Source organism: Magnolia sinica, chromosome 19 (genome assembly GCF_029962835.1).
Source record: "Magnolia sinica isolate HGM2019 chromosome 19, MsV1, whole genome shotgun sequence".
In the NCBI taxonomy this organism is placed as follows: Eukaryota; Viridiplantae; Streptophyta; class Magnoliopsida; order Magnoliales; family Magnoliaceae; genus Magnolia; species Magnolia sinica.
Window position 1 is genome coordinate 16,466,415 of NC_080591.1, and position 25,381 is coordinate 16,491,795.

Sequence of the window (25,381 nt, forward strand, 5' to 3'; positions counted from 1 at the left end):
ATATGTGCTACAGCCCAGCTGACCAATTTAACAATAACCCATCCATCAACATAGAGATGTGGGTGAGGCTCTGCAGAATATGGTTTTCCAGTTCTGAAATCTACCAAGCAGGGGCCCATGGTTCAGTTAATCCAATCATAGGCCTTTTCGGTCCCAACATGGGTGGACCATGTTCCCATAAATCTCCTTCATAACATAATCCCAACTTTTGATTTGGTGTCTGCAAATGATAGTAGACTCACAGAGTTTCAATACTAAGGTCATGGGTTCCAGTAGCCTTTAAAAAAAGTGATTAGAATCTTCCAATCTCAGCGATATTTGGCCCATGGTCCATCCACAATGGGAGCAACAGACCAACCATCTGGACCACCAAACCATGGGCTTCACTTGTCAGAACTAAAAGACCAGAGCATACACTGCAAAGCCTTGGGAAGATGATCAAGGAACACACAAAATTTAGCCATGGACCAATGTTATTGGCTTCCAATCCTATGATCAGACAGGTGATGTGATGTTTGGGCTCCCCTTTCCTGACAACTGACGGATTCTAAACACATACCATCATCATCGACAATATTATGAACATCTTGTGCTTCCATTTCATTTACTGAATGAACAAACAGTCTTGCATTTTTACAAATGAATTTTCACAAAACAATCTTCAAAACAACCCTAACCTCAAATGTCCAAAGTCCGTATGGTGTGAAACACCACCCTAACTTGAAGCTGAATATTACAGTTTATATAAACCAATGTGCACAACTCTTACATTTTCCCCCCCTGTCACATCCATCATACAAGGGAGAGAAGCCGCCGCTTCATCCGCGCATACAAAAAAGAAAAGAAAAGAAAAGAAAAGAAAAAAAAAAAACTCTCTTTTGCTCTTTTCCCTTCCATCTAAAAACAGAATATGAAATTATATAGGGTGGGGATGATGTTTGAGAGATGACCCCAAAGCATGTAAATGTGGATGAAATACCAGTGTAGAGATGATATGAATACATTATGGTGTTGGCCGCAAGGAATCCTGACACCTCAGAGGAATGCCTTCAGGAGCAAAGCCGTCCTCATCGTCGGCATGCTTAGCAAGACGAATGGATAAAGTAGTCAAACCTGTATAGTAGGACACCACCACCCTTGATCCACCAATTGAGACCAGTATGGTTCGAAAGGAACTATAGGGTCCTCTTGCATCAGGATGTGGTCTCCTGATGCGCTCAGCAGTACAAGTTGGCTGCACAGTTCGGTAATCCAGAAGATTCATCTCATGGGTCCCAACTGTGAAGGGGATGCCCCAGGAATCTAATAGATTGGAAGATCTCCTAACCCTTTTGATTATCGCGCAGCAACTAGAAGGTTAAAAAAGACACTGGTGGCCTTGAGAAAAAGCCATAGAACAGCTAGGATTTTCCAACCTGGAAGATGTTTGGGGCATCCCCCATCCATCAGCTCAAATATCGAGATCACCTGATCCTCACTTGTACTTAATTGGACAAATCAATAACCACAGAGGTCTGATGCAACAGGATCAGGACTCTATAATTCCTCTAGTTAAAAGTGAAACCCAAAGGCAGTGCAGTAAACATACCATCACTCATGTCCTTCGTTTTGTGGAGAAGGAATGTACCAGAAAGGATTGTCACAAATCCGCACATCTCCGTTACAATTTGAGATGGATTTTGCCGGTCCCAGTCCTGATCAAGAAGGTATAATTGGAGTTAGTGACCCGCTGAAAGAGCACGGTCCACAGGTAGGAACAATTGGAGCATTGCACTGAAGATTCTAAACTTTTTTCCTACAGTTCATAAGAAGTTCTGGAAGCATTACCATATGATATTTTTTAATGGATGAAACAGTTTTTACTGAGTAGGAGGAGAATGGAGGAGACTGAATGAGCAGGAAGGAAAAGAAGAATACATTGACATAGAATTTTCTTTATATTTCACAGAATAATAAAATGTGTTCTTAACCTGCCTAGTCAACCCACTGAGTTACGGATCAACCCGAGTCAGTGTCTAAGTGCGAAGCTGAGTCCTGGTTTGCAAACAATAGCTGGGACTAGGCAATGGTGGTGGTGGTGGTGGCAGCGATGAACACATGTTTTCCTCTTTCCTTGCCTCAGGAAATCCTTCTAGATTTGACATTTTCAAGCCTCATTACAACTCTCCTTGGGAGTTTCAGAAATGGCAAGTAATAAACAGGAAGGTTTGCTAGATTGTCCTTCAAACAATATCATTTGAGTAAGCCTTAATCAATGTTACCTGATTTTACCACAACTTGAACATAGATTTTTGTCCAAGTATGGAAGCCATGCAGAGGTGTTATGATGTGACAATTTGAAATACTTCTCAATAACTGTGACTGTCAGAGCATGGCCAGACGCTATAAATATGGTAGAACTATTTTCTAGGTAATTGGTTAGGAATATCCCAACCTGCATTAGATTGAAAAGAATTAGATATCTAATCTCTAACCTCACATCATTAACAATATTTACGATGACTAGGTAAAAGTAGGAAAGATTCTTGATGGAATAGAGTCAAGGCAACCCTTCACAGGACAATCAGCAACACGGTTCACTTCTCTACAAATAGTGGAACTTCCATTATTCTGGTAATCTTGGAAAATTGAAGATTATCAAAATGCAAGGATGCAAATGTAATCCAAACTTTCCTGGTGAATTAGATGTGTAAACCAGAAAAAACGATGGTCAAGACGAATAAGAAAGATGGTAAAGCTGAATAAGAAAATTATATGTTTTGGACATTATTTCATTTAATTCATTTTCAATAAATATGAGTCTTATGTTGGGTTGGGTTCACAGATGAAAATTCTTTATAAACCATTTTTTTAAAAAAAATGAAAATTCCTTGTTAGGTTGGTAGAAGATAAAGAATATTTCATTCTTTCATTTGAAAGAATAAAATATCCAATCGGCGAACATCTTCAATTAAAAAAGTTGCCGTTCAATAGCTTCAAGGCTACAAGTCCAAGAAAGGTTCTGATTGCTTGTTTCCGAGTACAAAAGCTAAAGCCAGTACTATAATCCTGATTCTGAACTAAATAGCCCGAGCTACATCTAAGACAAGCTGAGGAGCTAGATCAATTAACCCACACCACAAGAATGGTCCCACAACTCAATCTCTAAGAGCTTTTTCACTACAATATCAGACTTTCTACGGATCTGGATAGAAATAGACAGGAACCCCCTTGAGTGATTTCACTCTATCATGAAGAATGAGGAACTTAGCCACCATTGTAGATTCACAGATGCCACCAGCAGGCTTGGCAAAGGAAAAAATTGTAGTCCCAAGGACCAGCCTCACTAGGGTTGCGCTGACTAGTATCATCAAAATCTTGTCAAGGATAATCATTATATTATTGGTGAGATTATCAAGCGAGGGTTCCCTTGACTATATGCCAAGGATGATCATGCATTTATTAGTGGGATTGTCAAGCGGGGGTTACCTTGACTATATGTCTTGGATGATTCGTGCATTGCGGCATTACTCTTGCCTTGCATTGAAATCACGGTTTGTCTTAATCTTGGAATATATGTTTTACTCTGAAATTATGCTTTAAGTAGATCATAATATCGTTTATTCCATCGCATTAGAAATCATGGTTCACTTGTTTTATTTGAGATCGTGTTACATGTTTTCATATATTTATATCGAGCATGTTTTCAAACTTGTGAAGGAAATGATCTCATTGGGTTTGCATAAGCTCACCTAATGTTTGAGCATTCAATTTCAGGATCAGGATCTTGAAAATGAGCGAGTGGAGAGGAGTTCTAGGTATTTAGCTTAAGATAATCTAGATTTAGTTTCCTTTTCAAGTTTGAATTCCTTGTAAGAAGAATGATAGTGAAAGAGTGAGTAAGATTTTAGACAGTGGTGAACTGGTGATTGGATGTTTTAATATTATATTAGAAAAGTGTATGTTTTATGGAATGTTTATATTTATATCGTATATGAGTCATGTCCTGGGATGCGGGATCAGGGCCTGGCCAACCCAGGTGCCGAATTGCGAAGCATGACAACATTGTGGATGGGAGATAGAACAAATATTTCCTCTATACAACAATCCCAACCATTGAGAAGGCATTCTTTCCATTGCGTATCCCTGGTCATCAATACATGTAACGATAGTGATAATTTCAACATTGGTGACAGTAAACCTTCTTCTCAGATGTACAGCTTCAATTATTAACTGGACCGAAATCTAACATAGTGCTAAGATACTAGCCCCCAACAGGTTCCTGACGATGCCTGAACCCAATTGGGATCAAATCCGATACCTAGGACATGATACCTAGATCCAAACCCAATCACTTTAGTCAGGTTCATGCATGGGCGTACTAGGACCCGAGCTAAAGCCCAACTGCCAACAGCCCTATCTACACGACCCTCCTTACCATCTTATGTTCCTCCCAAACGCCCGTTTGCTACAAGCACGATGTCACGGTGTGTGAGATAGTGTATTGGGGTATGCAAGAGAAGGTATTTTAGGTATTAAAAATGTATCTGGTCATGCTAGAAAGCTATAGCTAGACTCAAGTACTATTAAAGTTATATGAAGTGAGTTCTATATTTGATAGAGAAGTTAGGATAATTTTGGAATTATGTGAGCTTAGAGTACAAACCCTTTGAAAGAAATACTCAAAGAATGAGGTTAACTCCTGTTAGACAATGCCATGTTATTGGTTCTATTGAAATTTGTTTGGGTTTCATTGGTGGTACAGTGATGATTTTTTGTTGTTGTTGTTGTTATACAGTGACGATTTTTTGGTGGTACAGTGATGATTTTTTGTTGTTGTTGTTGTTGTTGTTGTAAATGCAATGGTGTATACACACCATCCGTGGACTACAAATGGTCGTTCTATATCGAACAAGCTTATACAATCTCACCCAATCAAGCAACTATTAAGTATTCCCAGAATTAACCAGAAGAGAGGATTACCTTAAACATGATCACGCTTGCCAAAATGGTGAAGGATGTAAACATCACATAGTATATGGGAGATACAACTGCTGTGTTGAATGTATCAAGAGCCTGCAATTAAGTTGCAAAAAAATTATCATATTTCTTTCTGGCCAACACACAAAAGTGAAAGAAATCAAATGACTGAAAGCATGATTTTGTTTTAGTCACTACGGATATGAATCAACAGTATCCCTGCATGTAACCACAAGCTTTTGGACTTACACATGCATAAGAAATGTCAGCAGAAAGAAAATTTAACATATGGACCACTAGTAGCATGAAGCATGAGCTAGAGCCAGTAGTTCTCAAAAAAATTATCCATCAGGAGTGCATTGTGCCAAGGAAGAAACTGAACAAAATTATATGAACTCCAAAACATATATTTGTTTGAAAAAACAGTTGAATTTTTTTTCAGTGAGTGCTCATACAAACTTGTATATTGTGATTAGAAAAAGACTTTTCACACAACTAGTTGGACAATAAAGCTACGATAGATAATCTCAGGACAAGAGGCCTCGTTATTATCAACATTTGTCCTCTTTGCCTTCAGGAGGTGGAATCAGCGAGTCATCTCTTTCTGCGTGGTCTGTATGCACAATTAGTCTGGTGGAAGGTCTTTTGCCTCTTCCATGTTGATTGTGTGATGCCCCAATCTATTGGGGCTTCTTCTAAGCCTGGCATGGAGTGGGTATGGGATGTGAGAGTAGCGAGATTCTGTGGCAGATATTTATGCTCACTATGTTATGGTTGGTGTGAAAGAGCGCAACAATTGATTTTTTTGTAATTCCTAAGAACACACCAAGGCGGTCTTCCTCAAAGCTAAACATCTTGTATTGAAACAGGGAAGAACCTTTTTTTCTTTTTCTTTTTTTTTCAGGGATCCTTTAGGGCTCATTTGGTAGCCTTGTATTTGGAATGAATTGGAATCCTCAGTAGTCAGTTGTGTTTCGTAGCTTGTAATTGGAATGTACTCGAATCCAAAAATTTGTTTGGATGCCTACCTGTAATTCACATTGGAATTCTTTAGTATACTAACAAGAAGCTGAATTTGATTAACTAAATCAACTTTAATATCTCAATTAGTGTACATATGTGATATTTGACATAATAATTTTAATAAGCCCATTGACATATATACCTTGGCCAAAAACGAGGAAATTCTAAGACTAGGGTTGGCAATAAACGTAAGAATCACAAACGAGCAACTTGCAATGTTTTTTAACTGTCCATTTAGATGGCCAACATTTGACAGTTCGGATCATTATATTGGTGTGATTTTAGTGATGCAACCGATAATTGGATTGTTTCGAGGTATCATCAGCGTGCCACATGTGCGGTAGAGTAGTAGCCTAGCAACACCTTTTTTACTCGTGCAACTCTCCTGCCTAAAAGGATTTCGATCAGTCCTTATGCGTTGTTTGGAAGGAAAAGAGGATTTAGGTGGGAAAATCGAGATCAAAGAGTGGAGACAAGCTGGAACCCAATAGGTATTTTTTTTTAAAAATTGACAAATGGTTTAGAATCAGTGGAATCAAGTTACTAATTTATGACTTTGCATGTTTTGCATACTTAATGATGGATTTTTACTGCCAATTTTTTATTTTGGGAAAACGCAAGAATTTGAGGAAATCCGAATTCTCCCGATTTCACCCAGTTGCAATTAGAGTGGATAAAAATCATGTAAGAGTGTTGTACGCTGATCTACAGATTGACGGAAGTGTTCGAAATTTTTGGAAAAAATAATTGTTTTTTAATTAAAAATAATAATACTTTTCAAAATTTTACAAAATTGATTCTAATATATTTATGTATTGATGAGTGTAGAGGTGGCCATTGAGTCAAGTCGGACCGGATTGGGTTCAACTCGACTCGATCCAATTTTTCAAGAACCCGACCCGAACTCAATTCGATCCGGGACCGAGTCCAGCAGGGCTGACTTGATCCGATCCGAATCCTTGCTAACCTGACCCGAAGCGAGTCCGACTCGGTCTGGGAAACCGAATCAAGTCGGATCGAGTTGAGTTTGTCCAGTCCATTCGAACTCGGCTGAATCAAGATCAGGAAAGAAGGAGATGTGGGAAATCAGGAGAGAGAATGAGAGAAAGGAGGAGAGAAAGAAGGAGAGGAGGGAAATCGGGAGAGAGAGGGAGAGAAAGGAGGAGAGATGGGTGGGTGCGGCGCCGCTCGTTCAGGTAGAGAAAGAGAAGGGAGGGATTATGGCTTCATTCGGGTGAGGCGGGTAGTAAAAAAGTGAAAATAAAAAAGTAAATATTAATTATATAGTACCCGACTAAATCGGATCGGATTGGTCCGGATTGGCCGCTGATCCGAACTCGACTCAATGTACGTTCAGAAATGAGTGGGCCTACTCGAGCCAACCCGATCCTGGACTTCGGTTTGGATCGGATCCGTCGGATTGGGTTGGATTCTGTCCAGCTCTAGATGAGTGCATGCTGATCTTAACATCAGCCACTCTTTTATTTACTTTAAAAAATACGTTAATTTTTATAGAAATAACAAAAAATCACTAAAAAATAAGTTAATTTTTATAGAAATAACGAAAAATCATTTGGATATATATGTTTTAATACATGCGCTGTATTAATACAAATGTATCTTTATTTCTTTTTTAGCTTTTGAATGAATTGGTCGTGTTTTCATACTTGTCTTGCATGATTTATAAATGATATGAATTCGTTTTGAATATAATTACATCACTTATGTCAAACAACGCATAGTATAGGGCCCTACACAAAGGAAACTTACTATGCATTTATGTGTACTCTTTTTTTAAAAGATCTTTTGAGCTCTAAGCATGTAATAATGTCCATTTGAATATCCCTTAAAGTTTCATAGAAAAAATCGATCAATTTCCCAATGTTTCCCAAAAACAATAATACATTGCGCGATACATGAGAAATTTCCCATGCGATATCAATATAATTCCGCATCCCAATGGTGTGATACATGCATCGATGCCAATAGTTAAGTCATTGGGACCAACATCTTGGATAGTCTGGATTTTATTCTCATGTGGCATGTTGCCAAGGACACACTCGTTGGATGATAACTTTATTGTCCAACTAGTTGTGTCTGAGACCTCTTAGAAAAATGACAAACATTACAACAAGATTGGAAGCATGATAGAAGTAGCTGGTGCTGGGAGAAGGAGCAGTGAAATGAGGAGACAGCTTTAGAGTGAGAGAGACCTTGTCTAGGAGAGTGCTCCAAAGTGTTTTTTCTTTTTTTATGTAAGGAATTGAGCCTCTTTTTTTCTTTTTTTTTGCTTTTTTGTTTTTTTGCTTTTTTTTGGGAGGAGGAGGGGGAGAGATAATAAGAATTGAGCTTAAATAATATAAGAAAAGAAGAATACAAGAAAACCCTTCTATTTAAGGGAAAAGATTTGCCAAAATACATGATGACAATTGATAATGAGAACCCTTAGATAGTGAGCCTGATAAGTTTTGAGTGTCTAAGTTTGCTAAGCACATTGCCGGACAGAGAGGTGAGGGATTGGCCATGTGAAAATGTTTGTGGTTCACCAAATCATGCAGGTCGTGGGGGTTCTATTACATATTTTCACAAAAGAAGTGTGCTATAGTAACAGTTTACATTAACATACCACAAAACCCACAAACAGGAATTGTGGACAATTCATTTGAGAGCATGTAGTTTCAAACAAGCCCACTAACCACAAAACATACCACCATCTGATCAGAAAGTAGCAAGGACATGCTCAAGTGGTTGGCAGCAGGAAATAACAAGGAGCACACCATACAAATTTACCAAAAACCACTTGCATGCAAATGCAATCAGGTCCAACAATTGCCTTCAAACTAACTAATGCACATTATCCTAGAAGGTCAAATTTGCAAGTTAAGGTATACTCACTAGCATGCGACACCAGATAAGCTTTCCAAGCACTGCTGTCTAACAGGGACAGGGGACTTCTCTGAAATTGGGTTCTGTTGACATGTGTCCATGTCCGTGGGTATGACACTTGTGGACACAGCTCAAAAAAGTAATTTCTTGTTGTCACATAACATAAGCGATTGTATGCGACCAAAGGAGCTTGTGCGCATATGCGATCGCATAATCACATATACCATTGCACTACCCCCAAAAAATTTACATTCTTTCATCACATAAGCGATGGCATAATCGCATAATTGCATACATTATCCCATATGCCATGGCATAATCACATACATTATAGCATATGCCATGGCATAATCACATACATTATTGCATATGACATTATGGTTATAAAACCGCATATGCGATGTATGCTCCCAAAATGGCATATGCGATCGTGTAAGTGCTTATGCAATTGCATATGAAACATTGTTCTTAAGTACAATTAATATTATATTTTATCTCTAGGGTACTCTTTGTCATATGAATAATTCATTTTTACATTTATTCTTATCTTTATTTATTTATTGGAAGTTTTTTTCTAGATACATAAAATTATTAAAACATATTATTACTCGTACAGACATGCCAGTTTATCTTCCCTTTAAAAGCCACCAGGTCCAACAGCCTGTATACCTTCCAAAAACAATACACGTCTGTGTCCAAGTTATTCCAGGTTATCATAGATATACCAGCAAACTAATTTTGCTTCACAAACATGACATTTCTATATGCTTAATTCTGAACTCATCATCATAATCGACCTCACTCACCATATCCCTGTCCAAACAACAGTTTCACAAAGCGCAAAGAAAAGAAGCAGTGGCGAAGCATCTGTTTCAGAAAGTTAAGCATATAAACTAAGAAGAATGAACAGAAGTGCCTGTCCAAAGCGTGATTCGAAGCAGAAGTCGAAGCAGAAGTGGCACCTTGTTAGAATGTTCATGCAACTAAGGTCCCAGCTATTTGAATCAGCTAACATTCTCATGGTAGCTTGGGTGGGGATGTCAGCAGATCCAGCCTAGGACGGGATGTCCAGGTCCACCCCGCAAAGACAAACTAAGGACAAACCCAGCCCATTTACCGACTTTTGTACAAGATCAGGACTGTTCAATGGTTACACAGAACATAGCAGCGGCCCAAACCCAAGCCAGTAAGATCATCAGTTGAGTTACATATTTACAAAGGAACAAAATATTTTAAATATGTGATAAATTCTGGAAGTTCCCTTCAAAATCCTAAACTGGGGTGGCTGACGAGCTCATAGATATAGCCCGAGCCCAGCCCACTTAATAAACAGGCTCGAACTTTAGGCATGAGCCTGATGCATCAACTCAATCCCACACCAATGCGATCCAGGCCCAAGAGGCCATCCCAGCCCATCAACAGCCCTAAGCTTGGCAAAAGGTTGACAACTGGCTGCCTATAAGACAACAACCCTCCGTCTTTTACCCAGGACATATGAACTTGTTACCAATGGCGAAAAGGTTACAGAACATTCCAAGTATCAGCAGCTATTTAAAGGAATTTACACTTGGACCTATCTTCTACTTCCAGGAAATAGTCCATTGAAAAAACGGTGAAATAAATTGTTAGACAGCATGAAGTTGTCTGTTCAAGAAAGCAAAGCAATAGCTCCAAGAGGCAAGAAATCTCATTACCTTGTTTAAATAGTTCATTTGGGTAACCACGCAAAGAACCACAACTATAGTGAAAGCCCAAGTTTGTGGATAAATTAATTGATTCATTCCCGAAAATGTCAACTTCAAAGCAATTCCAAGTGCTTTGACACTCATGACCTGTCAATATCCTATATTACGGTCAGAAAGGAAGAAAAGTATAAAAATGAGGTAGTCATTGACAGTTGATAATCAAATACATACCGATAAAGAACCTACAAGCGAACAAACCCCAATGTACACCATTGTATGCGTCTGCCCATACTGAGGGATAAAATGAAATATGAGTATAAAAACTGCAGCTATAACTGTAGCTGCATACAAAAGAAAAGCTGCAAAAAAAAAAAGAAGCAGAAACCACTAAGCACATTATGTTTAAAACCCAATCAAATGAAAAATTGTAAATAACATAAAATAAAATGTTGGTTGTGTTGAAAACATCATTGTGGTTAAGTAAATGGAAGCATTTATAGCTAGGATGCCCTAAAATGAAACAAATACCTGGCTCTGTAGCAAGATCCCATACTTCCTTCACAGACTCAATCTCACGCTCCTGAGGGGCATGCAAAACAATTGTTGTTGATCCAACAACACAAAGAATACAGCCAAGAATACCAAAGACATGCAGCTTCTCCCGTAAAATAACATGTGCAAGTGCAGCACTGCAAGACAATATGAATGTTAAAGGTGCAGACATCGGAAAACATATTATATGACACTTGACAATGCCTCATACCTGATAATTATGCTGAGAGCACCAAGAGGAGTGACAAGAATTGCTGGCGCAAAGGCATATGCTGCAAAGTTAGCAACTTCCCCAACAATCACTGTTGCATTGGCACTAACTAATCAGTATTCACCTCTTCCAATATAATGTCAAACATCAAACATTAAGGACTTCTAAATCATATAGCTCACTAATAAGACAAATCTAATAAAAGAAGGTGAGGAGCCTTTAAGACAGAGGGCTGCCTGCGTGGTAGCCCTGCACATAGCTCTTTCCAATTTTCTCAATCTTCTAAGGTTTTCTCTTCTTCTTCTTTTTTTTTTTCTCTTCTTTTTTTCCTTATTTTTTTCTTTTTTCCTTTTTAGCAACTGCCTCTCTCCTTTGCTCTTAAGCATGTGCAAAGAACTCCTCAAGGATGTGGGAAGTAACCACGTGGAGTATGGTACTTTGATGCACTGTTAAAGAATGGTCTTCTAACAAGGTAGATACACACTTCAACACGACACACATGTGAGATCAATGCAACCATGATGTCCATCCTTGCTTGATTTGTGGGGCAGTGCATGTTAAAAGCGGGATCCACGTGTTAAATGGTTGGATCTTGCACAAAATTAAAACAGTTGCATTTGTCATGCAACCAGACACCACACTATTCTCTGCGCCAGGGGGAAAAAATCATAGAGGATTTTTATTTTATTTTTTTTTGAAAGGCAACACAAAGACTTTCATTGATAAAGGTGCTGAGATAGTGCCAAGGTAACTACAAAAAAGAAAAACTAACTGCCCACTCCTTGACTAGAGAAGAGGCAATACAAAGAACCCGACCCACACCACGGCTCTCGTTACGGAAACATCTATTCTCTCTCCCCCCAGATAACCCATAATACAGCCAAAAGGGATAGACGCCGACAGGTTTGCAGCTTCTCTAGAAAGTTGATGCAGGACATGAAATTCAATTATGATTTGCAAGATTTTCAGGTTTTAGATCACACTAATTCAGAAACAATTACACAAAATTCCACATCCCACACGAAAGTTCAAGCACTCAATCAAGGGGAATCTTATGCGGATCCAAGCCTACACACGCTAGGGACGGATCAATCAAAATTATAGACCAAACAATAATCAAATGAGGGTAAATTCATCCACACATGCACAGAAATAATTCCCCAATCCAAGGGATTCACAGATTTCAATTCGGGGAACCTTGAAGTTGACGAAAGGGCATAAAATTGGGGATTTGAACAATTTAGGGTTAGGATTAGGGATTAGGGTGAAAGAGTGATGCAGGACATGGAAAATTAAATATGATATGCAAGATTTCAGGCTTAGATCCTACCAATTTAGAAACAATCACACAAATTCCATGTCCCACATGAAAATCCAAACATACAATTAAAAAGGGGAATCTATGCGGGTCCAAGCCGATACGGGCTAAGACTGGACCAATAAAAATTATAAACCAAACGATGTCAAAGGGAAATAAAATCAACTACTCATGCATAAAAATCAGTCCCTAATCCAAGGGATTCCCTAATTTCAATTCAAGGAACCTTAAGGTGATAAAAAGGGGCAAATTAATTAGGGATCATGTAATCTAGGGTTAGGATTCATGAAAAATGGCTATGAGAGGATAAAAGAGGATAAAAACCTGAGCCAAAAGATGATCCCGCATGTGGACAACAATAATGGCCCAGACGGACGTGCGTGTGATCCCGGCCGCATGTGTGTGGGGCCCACTATTCAGAAAAATGCCACCTTGGCCCTGGTCGGCCAGGGATGGACTCCAAAACCCCCAAATCTCAGCTCGATCCGATGTACGATTTATGCGTGGTGCTCCGCCGAAGTTTCAGCTCGCCTGTGGGCCGAAATCTGGAAACCTGCTGTAATGAAGAAATCTGATGCAACAAAAGGACAAATTTAAAGTACGGATGGTGGGGGAAGATGGAAAAAAAAAAGATAATGGAAGATGGGGGTGAATTGGGATCGATGTGGCTTCGCACCACGGTAGTTAACCCTTCGAAAAGGGAGGGCTTCGCACCCACTTTTGAATTCTTCCACAACTCACGAAGAGAGCAGAAAAATAAAACAGGAATTTTTTAATTAACTTCAATGCATGAAAACAACTACAAGGGGTGCCTATTTATAGGGAGTACCCTATACCCAAAAGCTCGCACTATGTGCGACACCTATTACTTGGCGATGAAGTAAACTAAAATAAAAACCAAACAAGGAAATCTAAAGCATTCACGATGTTCTAAATAATAACAATAAGTAAAACCTAAAATATAAAACCAATCCGACGAGTGGGCCACGATCATGAGATCCCATGGTGGGCTTTTCTTAACTATCGGGCCACTTTTCTAAATAAAAACTTGACTTCTAGCTAGGAGGCCCTCCCTGGACGTCATCATCGAGCCAGATCGATGGTGGGGTCCTCCTTCTACGTACGTAGGTGCGTAGGGGGGGCGGCGTGAGTGCGCGTGTGCGCGTAATGTCCCCATCAAAGAGGATTGAAAGAGAGGAGAGAGACGAACCAAAGAAGCACCACATGTGTGGATGGCAGTAAAGGCCCAGACACACGTGCGTTGGTGGTGTCCCGCACGTGTGTGGGGCCCACAAATCAGAAAACAGCCAGCTTAGCCCTGGTCAGCCAGGGGTGGACCACAAAACCCCCAAGTTTCGCGATGATCCGACAATCGGTCTGTGCGTGGTGCTCCGCCGAAGTTTCAGCCCTCCTATAGGGCCAGATTCCAAAAATCTGCTGTAGAAAAGAAAAGTCTGCAAAATATTGATAGATTTGCAAGGGAGATGGCTGTAGGAGAGGGAAAATATGGATGGTAGAAGGGTGAAGCGAATCGGAACGAGTGTGGCTTCGCAACACGGTAGTCAGCCCTTCAGGGAAGGGAGGGTTTCACACCCAATTGGATTTCCACAACTCAGAAATTCAGAGAAGCAGAAAAACAAACGCAAAAATTTTATTAATCTTCAATGAGCAAAAAGACTACAAGGGGTGCCTATTTATAATAGAACCCTATACCCCAAAACTCGCGCCATGTGTGCAACCTATTACTTGGAGACGAAGTAATCAAAAATAACAACTAATCAAAGCAATCTAAACCGTCCATGATATTCCTAATAACAATAATAAGCAAAACCCAAAGCACCAGATTAATTAGAATAGTGAGCTACGATCATAAGAACCCATGGTGGGATTCACATGACTATCAGATCCACTCCAACGAACTAAAATGCAGTCCTCTAACTAGAAGACCCTTCCTAGACGTCGTCATCGATCCAGATCGATGGTGGGGCCCTCCTCCTTGCATATGTACGTAGGGGGGCGTGCATGTGCGCATGATATCCCCATCAAAAGTCCCCAACGTTGAGAGGCATGACCCATGCCACGTTGAAATCTTGGAGGATGGCCAGCCACAATGAAGTGGCGAAAGAACAGTGAATAAGGAGATGATTAACCAACCGATTCAGCTGTAGACATGCACATGAGGCAAATATTTGGGATGATCATAGAGATAGTGTTCAACTATTGCAAATTGTCAAATTTTCTCATTTATACCTCTTTCCTTGAGTTTAATTCCATTGTACTCATAATTTCAGGATAATACAAATGACAATCCATGAGACCCAACAAACTGAGGCTAAGGATCATGCATACTTACCAGCCACCTACACCCTGTGGGTGGAGAAAAGCTGAGCTGAATTTGTCGGTCTTTAGACTTCACCGTATTACATAAAATAATAATAATAATAATAATAATAATTCCTTTCCCTCTAATCAAATATGAACCTTTTCTCTCCATTTTCGATGATATTTACTGCTTCGTCAGTTCCTGTATCTGCCCCTTGAAAACTTCTTTAGATGCCTATTTGGCCTTTTCCATGTTGTGAAATTTGATTTTTTCAAGGATTCTTATAAAGAACTAGAGGTCCTTCAAGCATCAAAGAATTCTAGGAAAAGAATATATGCAGAGACATCTTTAACTTTTTTAATGGTCAAATACACACATTCTCACACCCACACACACCATATGGGTTCTCAAAACCTGACCTCAAAGTTGAAACACACAGTGTCCACCACTGAGTGGAGACATCTCTGGTTACAATGCAAATCTTATGGTTAAATTTTATTTCATTCTCGAAGATGGTTCATGATTCAAATTGAATCATTTGACGAAACAAATCAATCTGTGAAACTCATAAAAAGAAGAAGTAGAGAATACGTATGTGAAAAAAGAAGTAGAGAACACGTATGTGAAAAAAGGAGAAGTATATTGCTCTATCCCTCCAATAGAAATCTTATTTATAACATGGCTTGGTTGCAAGAGGTAAGCACAGCTTAAAATGCAAGCTAATCTAAGATAAAACTGACCTTGTCCTCCAATATGGTAGTTTGTATACACATCAAACTGTGTGCACCTGCACACCCAAATGGTGCTCAGCATGCATACACAGACTCGAGTACCCTAACACAATCAATTCCCTCAAACATGGAATAGTGTGTGGTTACTTGGTTAGTGATTTTCCAACAACAGTGCTTATTGAAATGTCAACTTGACAAGTTCACGAAGAATAGTTTCATTGGAATTATGTTAATCAGTTGAAGGTGGAAAACATGGCCCTTGAATGATGGCCTACCAAAATGGCTGTAACTTGTAAGGTTTTCCCAACACCAATCTTTTTTTTTTATATATAGGCGAGTATGGGCTTGAACCTGATATCTCAATGTTGAAATGCACTCTATGACCACTGAGGCACAAGCTCGAACCCCTCTTTTTGTGGCATGAATTGCTGAATCTGCCTTTGATTACCAAAACCAATCAGGTTCCCATAAACAAAGTGACCTTCCACCTCCTCGGTTCAAAGGGCCAGGACCTTTGCCAAGATCATCAAAATTATTTATTTACTTTTTTTTAAGGTGATCACTGATCATCAAAATGATCTATTTACTTTTTTGAAAGGTGATCACTAATCATCAAAATTATTTGGATCCTTCTGTTTAAACTTCAGATAAGAGCAATCAATGATCTGTGAAAATAACGATCATTTTATGGCAATAAAAATAAAATATTCCACGACATAGGTGATGTTATCTTTCTGACCGAGGGTTAGTAAATAACTAGTGCAACTCAAGTATGACAGATCAACTGGCATCCCTTGGATAAAAAAAAACAAATATTTTGGCTAGGATGAAATGTTTGTTTTATCAGATTAGGACAGCATGCATTCACATGACAGGCAAAATCTGAATCACAAATACAATTCATCGAGTTTGACAGAGCCATGAGATCTCACCTCCACAAACAAACATTAGTTCACCAATTTGTTTTTCGTAAGAAAACAAGAGTACAACCTTGTTGACAAGTTTAATCATTTGTGACATGCCTCAACACCGAATCAGTTTAATTATAAACATTAAGATATACAAAATCATCAATTATTAAATTTCCCAAACCATGCAATTTCTTGTCTCTGATGCATACATCTCTGGAACTTCCTTTAATGTGAGTTTTCACCACATCAACAAGATATTGAACTATATGAACCAATCTGAATCAGTTGAAGTCAGAGTTTCTAATGGAACGAGTGCATACAGGTGATGGAAATTCTAACATGAGCTACAATATCTCATGGTTGCATGAAATTATAGTTGCCTATAATGCTGGCATTTTTATTAAGGTCCACAAGGGTAAACAGCTCAATTTTCATATAGTATCTGAAAAGTCAGATGTAAGAACTAAGCAAACTCACTTGTTATCATGCCTGCCCACCAAAGCGGCTCATATAAGTAAGAATAGCCTCCAACTCCTACAAAATATAAGGAAACATTTATTTTAAATGAGGTCCCAAAACCAAAGATGACATACAAATTTTGCAATCACAGATGAGAATAGACATTACATCCCTGCCAGCAAACAAAGCATATATCATGAGCACATCCTCAAGTTCTCTTCAGCTTTTTTTTTTTTTTTTGAGTTCATGTTCTCTTGAGCATTTAAGCATATGGAATTATGGATGCATAAAACACAGAATCCAACAGACAGGAAAACCATACATTGCAGATTTCTAGCTTGGTGACTAAACAATGGACTTTGGGATTTGTCAAACCCAACTCCAAAACAAATCCACGAATTTGAGAAGTTACTGGATTTACCAAGTTCAAATCCCATTTCTAATCTATTTACTTTGTCCTCCTCAATGTGCACGTGCACCATAAGTGCGACATCCACTGACATGTGCCACTATCCATCTAAAGATCACCACATGGGCGACAATCCATTTTTACTCCATGATCTACGGTGTTTGACCAACAGCGAACAGAATAGCTAGCCCAAGTGGATGGCCTATCCAAGACAACATAACCCAGACAATCTATCCAAAACATGGCTACACGACTTTGGTTGCATCTGAACGCCCCTTAACCTCACCCATCCTTAATGGCTACAGCCTATAGGTAAATAGGACCGGCTTTTTTTCTTTGAAGATAGAAAGTAGATAAAAATATTGCATAGTAGATTAGGTTACAATGATAGAATATCAGAGTCATAATCAATATTAGTAGTGTTTAGAATACCGATAACGTTACATGTATTGATGACTTGGAATACGAAAACATGTATCGATCTCGTCGATAATATTGCAGATACCATGTAAAATATCCATATGAGGGAAACATTGGGAAAGAGGTGGATTTTTTGTGAAACTTCAGAAGATGTTACAAAAACAACTATACATAATAGATTTCCATTTTATAGAGACCTTAACCATGCATTGTCAGACCAAAGCAATGTAATTATATCCAAAGTGAGCTTGTACCATTCAAATATCAAGTAATGCAAGTAATAAAACACAAAAAATACATTCAAAAAACCAAAGAAAATATAAAATATACCTTAATACATACATAGATATTCCATCCTTACATTCATGACAAATCCATCTATACATACATCCTTACATGCATGACAAATCCATCCATACATGACATGATATGTACATTTATCCATTCATCCATAAGTATATACAATAAACACATATATACATGCATAACACATCCATCTATGCATCCATTCATGCTATCATGAAACATCCATCCATCCACACATACATACATATAAGAAACAATTACATGAAACAACTTGATTTTTATTTTTATTTTTCCAAATAAATAGATCTCTTCTCCCATTTTCTCAATTTTAAAATAATTTAAAAATACTTTTTAGGAAAAAAGAAAAATTTGTAGCCAATCGGTAGATTAGCCAATGCTCATGAATATATAAAATTTCCACATTAATAAGCACTCAGCAACATATATTTTCAAATTAAAAATATTTTTACAGTTTTATATTTTGAAAAGGAGAGAAACAATATTCATAAATAAATTGATGGAAGAAGGAAAGTGGAATGTTGATGAAGAAGTAAACCTTATGTGGAATGAGGTAGCTGAGTGAACTACGAAAGTGGCAAAACATGTTTTAGAAGTATTTAAAGGAAAAAGCCAGTCATATACAAATACCATTTACCTCCATTTACTTTCATCCAAATGGGCCCTAAATGACAATCACTCTGAGAGCATAGAGATAAAAGGAACCATAAACTCAAATAACATCATTGTTCGTAAATACTTTCATAGGATTAGGATATCTGAAGTGCAAGAAGCTTTGAGAAAAATGAAAACAGGAAAAACCCTTGTATCAGATGGTATTCCAATAGAGGTTTAGAAGTGTATGAGAGATATTGGGTTATTTTAGTTGACAAAGTTGTTCAATGAGATTGTAAGATCGAAGAAGATGAATGAAGGAGAAGTATTGTCATACCTATTTATAAGAATAAAGAGGCATACAAAGTTGCACTAACTATCGTTGATTAAACTTATGAGCCATATATGGAACTTTGGGAAGGAGTGATTAAGGAAAGACTAAGGCATGAGACGGGTGTATAAGAAAATCAGTTGGGTCTCATGGCAAGGAGGTTTTACCACTGAAGCTATTTTCCTACTTAGACAATTTATGGAGAAATATAGGGAGAGGAAGGATCCCCACATGGTCTTTATTGACTTAGAGAAAGCTATAACAGGGTCCTTAGAGAGTTAATCTGGTGGGTGTTGGGGGACAGGGAGAGAAAGGAGTTTCAAGAGGATATATTGACATGATGAAGGATACGTATGGGGGAGCAAAAACAAATGTAAGGGCCACTAGTGGAGAGACAAGTGAGCTCCCAATTGTTGTAGGGTTGAAATTGAGCTCATACCTTTTCGCATTGGTTATGAATGATTTTTTTTAAAGGATAATAGATCATAGATCTATATTAAGAGGTTGCTTGAGAACATCAAAGCAACAAAAAATACAAAGGTTATGAATGAGTTAACAAGGAATTTGCACCAAGAGATCCCATGGTGCACGCTATCTAGAAATTACATTCTTTTAATTGAGATGACGAGGGAGTGAAGCATTAGAATATAAAGGATTTAAAAATAATTGGACTAATTTGATTGTTGGAGAAGCTAGATTTATGGAGAGGTGCTTTAGAAAAATTCTGGAGAAGTTTGATTGCTACTAAGTATGGATTGCAGGAGGGTGGTTGGTTTACAAAAACCTCCTCCTTTGGGTGCTTGTAAAGCGATCGCAGCTATGCAACATCTTGTGAGTAGGGGCATATCCTTCAGGGTAGGAAGAGGATCTCATGTTCGGTTTTGGGTGGACGTGTGGTGTCGTTCTCAGCCGCTTCAAGACTTGTTCCCAAGGGTTGCTAGGCTTGCTCCCAATAGAGTTGTTCATGTGGTGGACTGCTTTTCGTGGGATGGGGAGAAGGTTGTCTGGGCTCCTCCTTGCCGCAAAAATCTCAACGACAAAGAATTTGATAAGTTTCTTGCACTACTAGGTGTTCTTCAGTTAGGGAAGCTGGAGGTGATTGAAGAAGACAAAATCATTTGGACAGGAAATAAATCCGGAAAGTTTTGAGTTAGATCCTTTTCAAATTTGTCTCCATGTTGCTTCACAATTTTGGTCTGACTCATCCTTTCCACCATTGGTTTTACGAAGCCCCCCCTCGAGTCACAATTTTTGTTTGGACGGTATGCCGAAAAAGAATCCTCACTATTGATAACCTCCAAAGAAGAGTGCTAGTTCTTCCTAATATATGTTTATTGTGTATGGACAACGAGGAGTCTATTGATCACCTCTTCATTCATTGGCGAGAGTTTGGGATTATTTCCTTTTGAAGTTTCAAGTTGATTGGGTTATGCCAAAAATTGTAGAAGAGTTGCTTTGGGCCGGGCATGGAGGCGGAGGCAGCAATCCTCAGAAAGATATATGGTGTTCGATAATCATAGTTGTTCTATGGGCTATCTAAGGAGCTATGAATGGTCGGTGTTTTCGAAATGTTAACGTCAAGGCAGACGAAATTATTCAGAAAATTGTTTGCCTCGTGTCGGAATGGGCGATTTATGCAAAGGCAGCCCTCCCTCTTAGATTTGCTTTTTTGTGTTTTTGGAGTTGTATTCATTTCTTGCTTCTTACGAGCTTCCAAATAAAATTTCGTTACCCCTCAACCAAAAAGGTCAGACTAAAACAGAGTATATAGAGTGCAATTTTAATAGGAGTGGGAACCAGGAATTAGTAAAATTGATTAGCACGAAGTTTCCTAAAATGACCACTTGCGAATTCATGAGAGTGGAGAGATTAAGAAGGATGTTGCCCATAGAATTCAAGCATGATGGAAAAAATGGAGATGTGGCTTTTGAGTTTTATGTGATCACCATGTACCACTTAAATTGAAAGGGAATTTTTATAGCATGACTATAAGACCAGCCATGCTTTATGAGACAAAATGTTTGGCAGTTAAGGAACACGTCCATAAGATGAGTGTAGCTGAAATGAGGATGTTGAGATGGATGAGTGGCAAGACAAGGAAGGATAAAATTATAAATGAATACATTCAAGGGTAGGTTTAGATAATTTGGTCATGTACCACAGAGACCAAGAATTGTGCTGTTTAGAATGAGTGAATTTGTACAAGTTGACGGCTCTAAAAGGGCCAGGTGGTAGCAAGGTATTCCGTATCGGTATCAGTGGGTGTAACGGTGCCCATCGATACGGATACGGATACGGGGATGTAACGGCGATACAGGGGTGTAATGGCCCGTAACGGTGCATTTTTTTTTTTTTTTTTTTGCCAAAATAAAAAAGGGATTAAATCCGGAATATTCTAAGCATTCCAAATATGCATTCATTTATAAATTGGAACATGTTTATGGTGGTGCAACAGTCCACTCTTTGGTGAGAAGTTGTATCGGACTGTCTAATGAATTTGTGAACCAGACAACCTGGAATTAATTGCAAACCTTTCATATTTAGTTTTCTAACTATATAATATCTATATAAATTTACTATAATGAATGTAAGACCAAAACATCTTATATTTTCAAGTTTTCCTTTTATTTATAGTACTAGTGCATTGCATACTTCGTGACTCACGTGCATTTTATTTCAATATATAGAGTTTAGGGACTTTTGTATCCCATTATGTAATTCATATACCTAACAATTTGATATCATTTTTCCCCATAAATCTTTTTAAAAAATTAAAATTAAATTGAGGTAAATAATGTTGTCGATTCAGGGCTGGTTTGGGGACCATTTGATGCCCCAGACTAGCCTCAAATTAATGCAATCGATGGGCACTTATCCCACTAATGGATTGGTGGACATTTATTCGACAGTGAAAAATGAAAAATATCAAATGGTCTTATTTCAAAAAACAATTGGAAAAAAAAGGTAAATCCAGGTGGACCACTAGTGGACCAGGCGGGCCACCTCGATGTATTTGTATATCAATGCCATCAATCTGTTTTGCCAACTCATTTTAAAAGTGGGGCCCACCTCAATGCATTTGTTGGGAAAGGAGAGAGAGAGAGAGAGAGAGAGAGAGAGAGAGAGAGAGAGAGAGAGAGAGAGGAAGAAGAAGAGGAGGAGGAGAAGAAGAATGGCCATTATGGAATGTAACGGCCGTTACGGGCACAAAAGGAGGGGGACGGCCATTATGGAATGTAACGGCCGTTACGGGCACAAAAGGAGGCGGGTGGCCGTTACGACCCCATAACGCGTAACGGTATCAGCCGTTACCGTTACGTATCAGCTGTTACGGCCAAAATGTAACCGATTTTGAATACCTTGGGTGGTGGTAGTAAGAAAAGACTTGGTGACCTATGGTCTAATTGAAGTTATGGCCTTGATAGAGCGGAATGGCAGAAAAGGATTCGTAGCCGGCCCCAATCAGTGTGGTGATGATGACGACGATGATGATTTACCAACAATGCATGTAGAATATCATCATAAAATTTCAAACTACCATTCACTCAATCGCATCAAATAGAAAGTAAAACTGACATTTCTTTACCAAATCAACTAGATCCGCATGCGTACATCCAATGCATCAAAATCATCTAAAGTTCAGCAAAGTAAAAGGAGTCAAACAGTATACATATATATGTATTGGCAAGAAATTCTAAGGTAAATCTTATGAATATATATTGAAGTGACAACCAGCAGCCCGCGTGCCTACATCACACACATCTCCAAGATCAAATTCCTTCATAAGGTGGGTCTCACCACAAACATGCATTGACGCACATGACTGAATATAGATTCATTCATTTTCCTTACATACACTATCCCTAGGGCCCAATGATGCAACCAAATGGCCACACAAGCTGCTTGATCAAGATGTGAAGAAAAGGCCCACATCTCGTGCGTGCACGCTCTGCGCATGTGCGCAAGAATAATACCCACTTTCCCTTTTTAGGCCACCCCTCCTTTTTTTTTGGCAAATCTCTACCATAGAAAATAGCTTTAGTTTCCATTTCTTTTAAATCTCTACATTAGGTAGTTTCCTTTGATATCTTTATGTTAGGCAAGAAGTAATCTTAGATTCTTCTTATTTAAGTACTCTCTTGTTTAAGTGGTTTCTTATTTAGGAAGTTTTCTATTTTTCAGATCTTTGCCAGCTAGGAATTCTATTTTCAGATTCCATAGTTTTTATTGCATATTGTAAGGACTAAGGACTGATTATAAATAAGGCTCAGGCATATGGAATAAGATAAGTTGAATGATATTTCTTTTGGGTAAATTCTCTTATTTTTCTACGGTAGTCGTTGAAGGGGCAAAGGGATCTCTATTTAAAAGCTAGAGGACTGTTGAGCTTGCTCACAGTCTTGCATTCACGGTCTCTAGCATTCGGTTAGAGGATTGTTGAGCCCTTTCCCACAATCTCTTTCTTCTTTTCTTTGATCTATTTGCTTCCCCTTCCAGGGTTTGCATTACCCAGATACGCTAAGAGCAAGCAGACTGGCCTGATTTTCAATTCAAGACACATTCACAATGGGGCCCACTTGAAGAATGGTCAGAATCTATGCCACAAATTGCCTTACCACTTCTCATGTATCAGCATTCAGCACTACCAAAAATTACAATCCCAATTCAAATCATCGGTGAGAAAGGAAAGCCATCGCAATTAGACAAAGGCAGCCAGAATGATACTTCCAGACACTCCATCTTCTAGTGTCAAACACAAGTGCACCAAACATGACAACATGGTGCATATGCAAGATCCAGGACATTCACCAGAATACATTTCTTATTCTAAAAATTAGCATGGCCCGCTCATCAGGCAAGAAATACGTGCACGCTGAGAGTAGACATTGGCCATCACTTCCCCAATCATCCATTTCTCTTTACATGTGTGGCCCACCTGATAAAAGTGCCAGCCATAAACTAACGGGTTTTATGGAACACTCAGCATGACGACCATCTAATAAACGTCCTGGATCCACACACAAAAACTCGGAGATGGGATTGACTAGAACTACCATTCTACATGCAGAGGAACATCAGTATACATTCCGATCGAAATGAACAAAACTCAGATCCCAATCGACCAGATCCTAACAATTACACAAAATTCCATCATTTTTAACTCTTTTCCATCGAGATAGAGAGAATTCAAAGTACCTGCTCTAATACCGGAAGCCCCTGCCTTCTTCAAACCCTTCTTTTTAACAATGAAGCTGGCACCAATGAAGATGCTCGACGAAAGTGCCAGCACCAGACCCTTGATATTGTCTGAGGACATTCCCTTGTATGCAGACACCCATCTACTGCTTCCCCCCTCCGCCATTGCTCAATGGCTGTGATCCTCCCACCTCCCGCGGTTGATGCAATCAAGGAATCCTGACCGTTCATCTCAATAGATCCATGGCCACGGCGGTTCACCAGCTGTGGAGGTTGTCCGCTGTAGCTTCCAACTCCTTGATCATGCCGTGGGGGAGGCCGAAGCAGATCTTGGAGAGGAAGCGACGGTTGGGATTGAAGGGTTTTTGTGAGGTTTGGAGATTCAGACGAGCTTGGAGTGGAAATGAAAGAAAGAGGGGGTATTATTTCAATATGTTTTTTGGATCTGGCAAGGAGGGTGGCTGGGGAGGGGATCCTGTGTTACCCGGTAACACATTAGTGGGTGTTACCCTTACTGTGGGGCCCACCTTGATGAATTTTTATATATCCATTCCGTCCATCCGTTTTTCCATCATATTTTAGTACTATATCTCAAAAATTAAATATACACCATAGGAAACAGTAGTAATTGAACGCCCGCCATTAAAAACTTCCCATGGCCCACATAAACCATATAAGTAATTTTTTCTGTCATCCAACCCGTTTATAATGTCAAAAAAAACTTATTTAAGATAAAATAAAAATATAATCTTTATTAAAAACTCTTTTGGCCCACAAAAAGTTTTTAATGCTCATTCACCACTTTTTCCAGTGGTTTGGTCCACTAGAGATTTTATTCTGCCTAAATTTTGTGAAGACGTCATAAAATTAGCTGAAAAAATGGATGGACGGCGTGGATATACATAATATTCATCAATGTGGTCCCCACAAGGCAAGGGTAACACTCGCTAATGTGTAACCGGGTCCCGGGCTGGATCGTGTGATCGAACGAGAAATGCTAAAGCGATTCGCGCGTGGATAAACTGGAGAAGTAAATCGCGGCACGCGTG

General features: G+C 38.9%; 1 protein-coding gene across 1 annotated transcript; it reads right to left on the reverse strand.

The window, feature by feature from the left end:
• Positions 1-576: 576 nt before the first annotated feature.
• On the reverse strand, positions 577-24,755 carry LOC131234750 (probable magnesium transporter NIPA4). Its single transcript, XM_058231691.1, has 9 exons — positions 24,333-24,755; positions 17,077-17,133; positions 11,317-11,407; positions 11,082-11,242; positions 10,785-10,912; positions 10,563-10,700; positions 4,963-5,055; positions 1,589-1,694; positions 577-1,113 (listed from the first exon to the last, which is right to left on the reverse strand). The coding sequence occupies exons 1-9, from the start codon at positions 24,496-24,498 to the stop codon at positions 1,004-1,006; spliced, it is 1,050 nt and encodes a 349-aa protein (XP_058087674.1). The 5' UTR covers positions 24,499-24,755; the 3' UTR covers positions 577-1,003.
• Between the last annotated feature and the right edge of the window lie 626 nt (positions 24,756-25,381).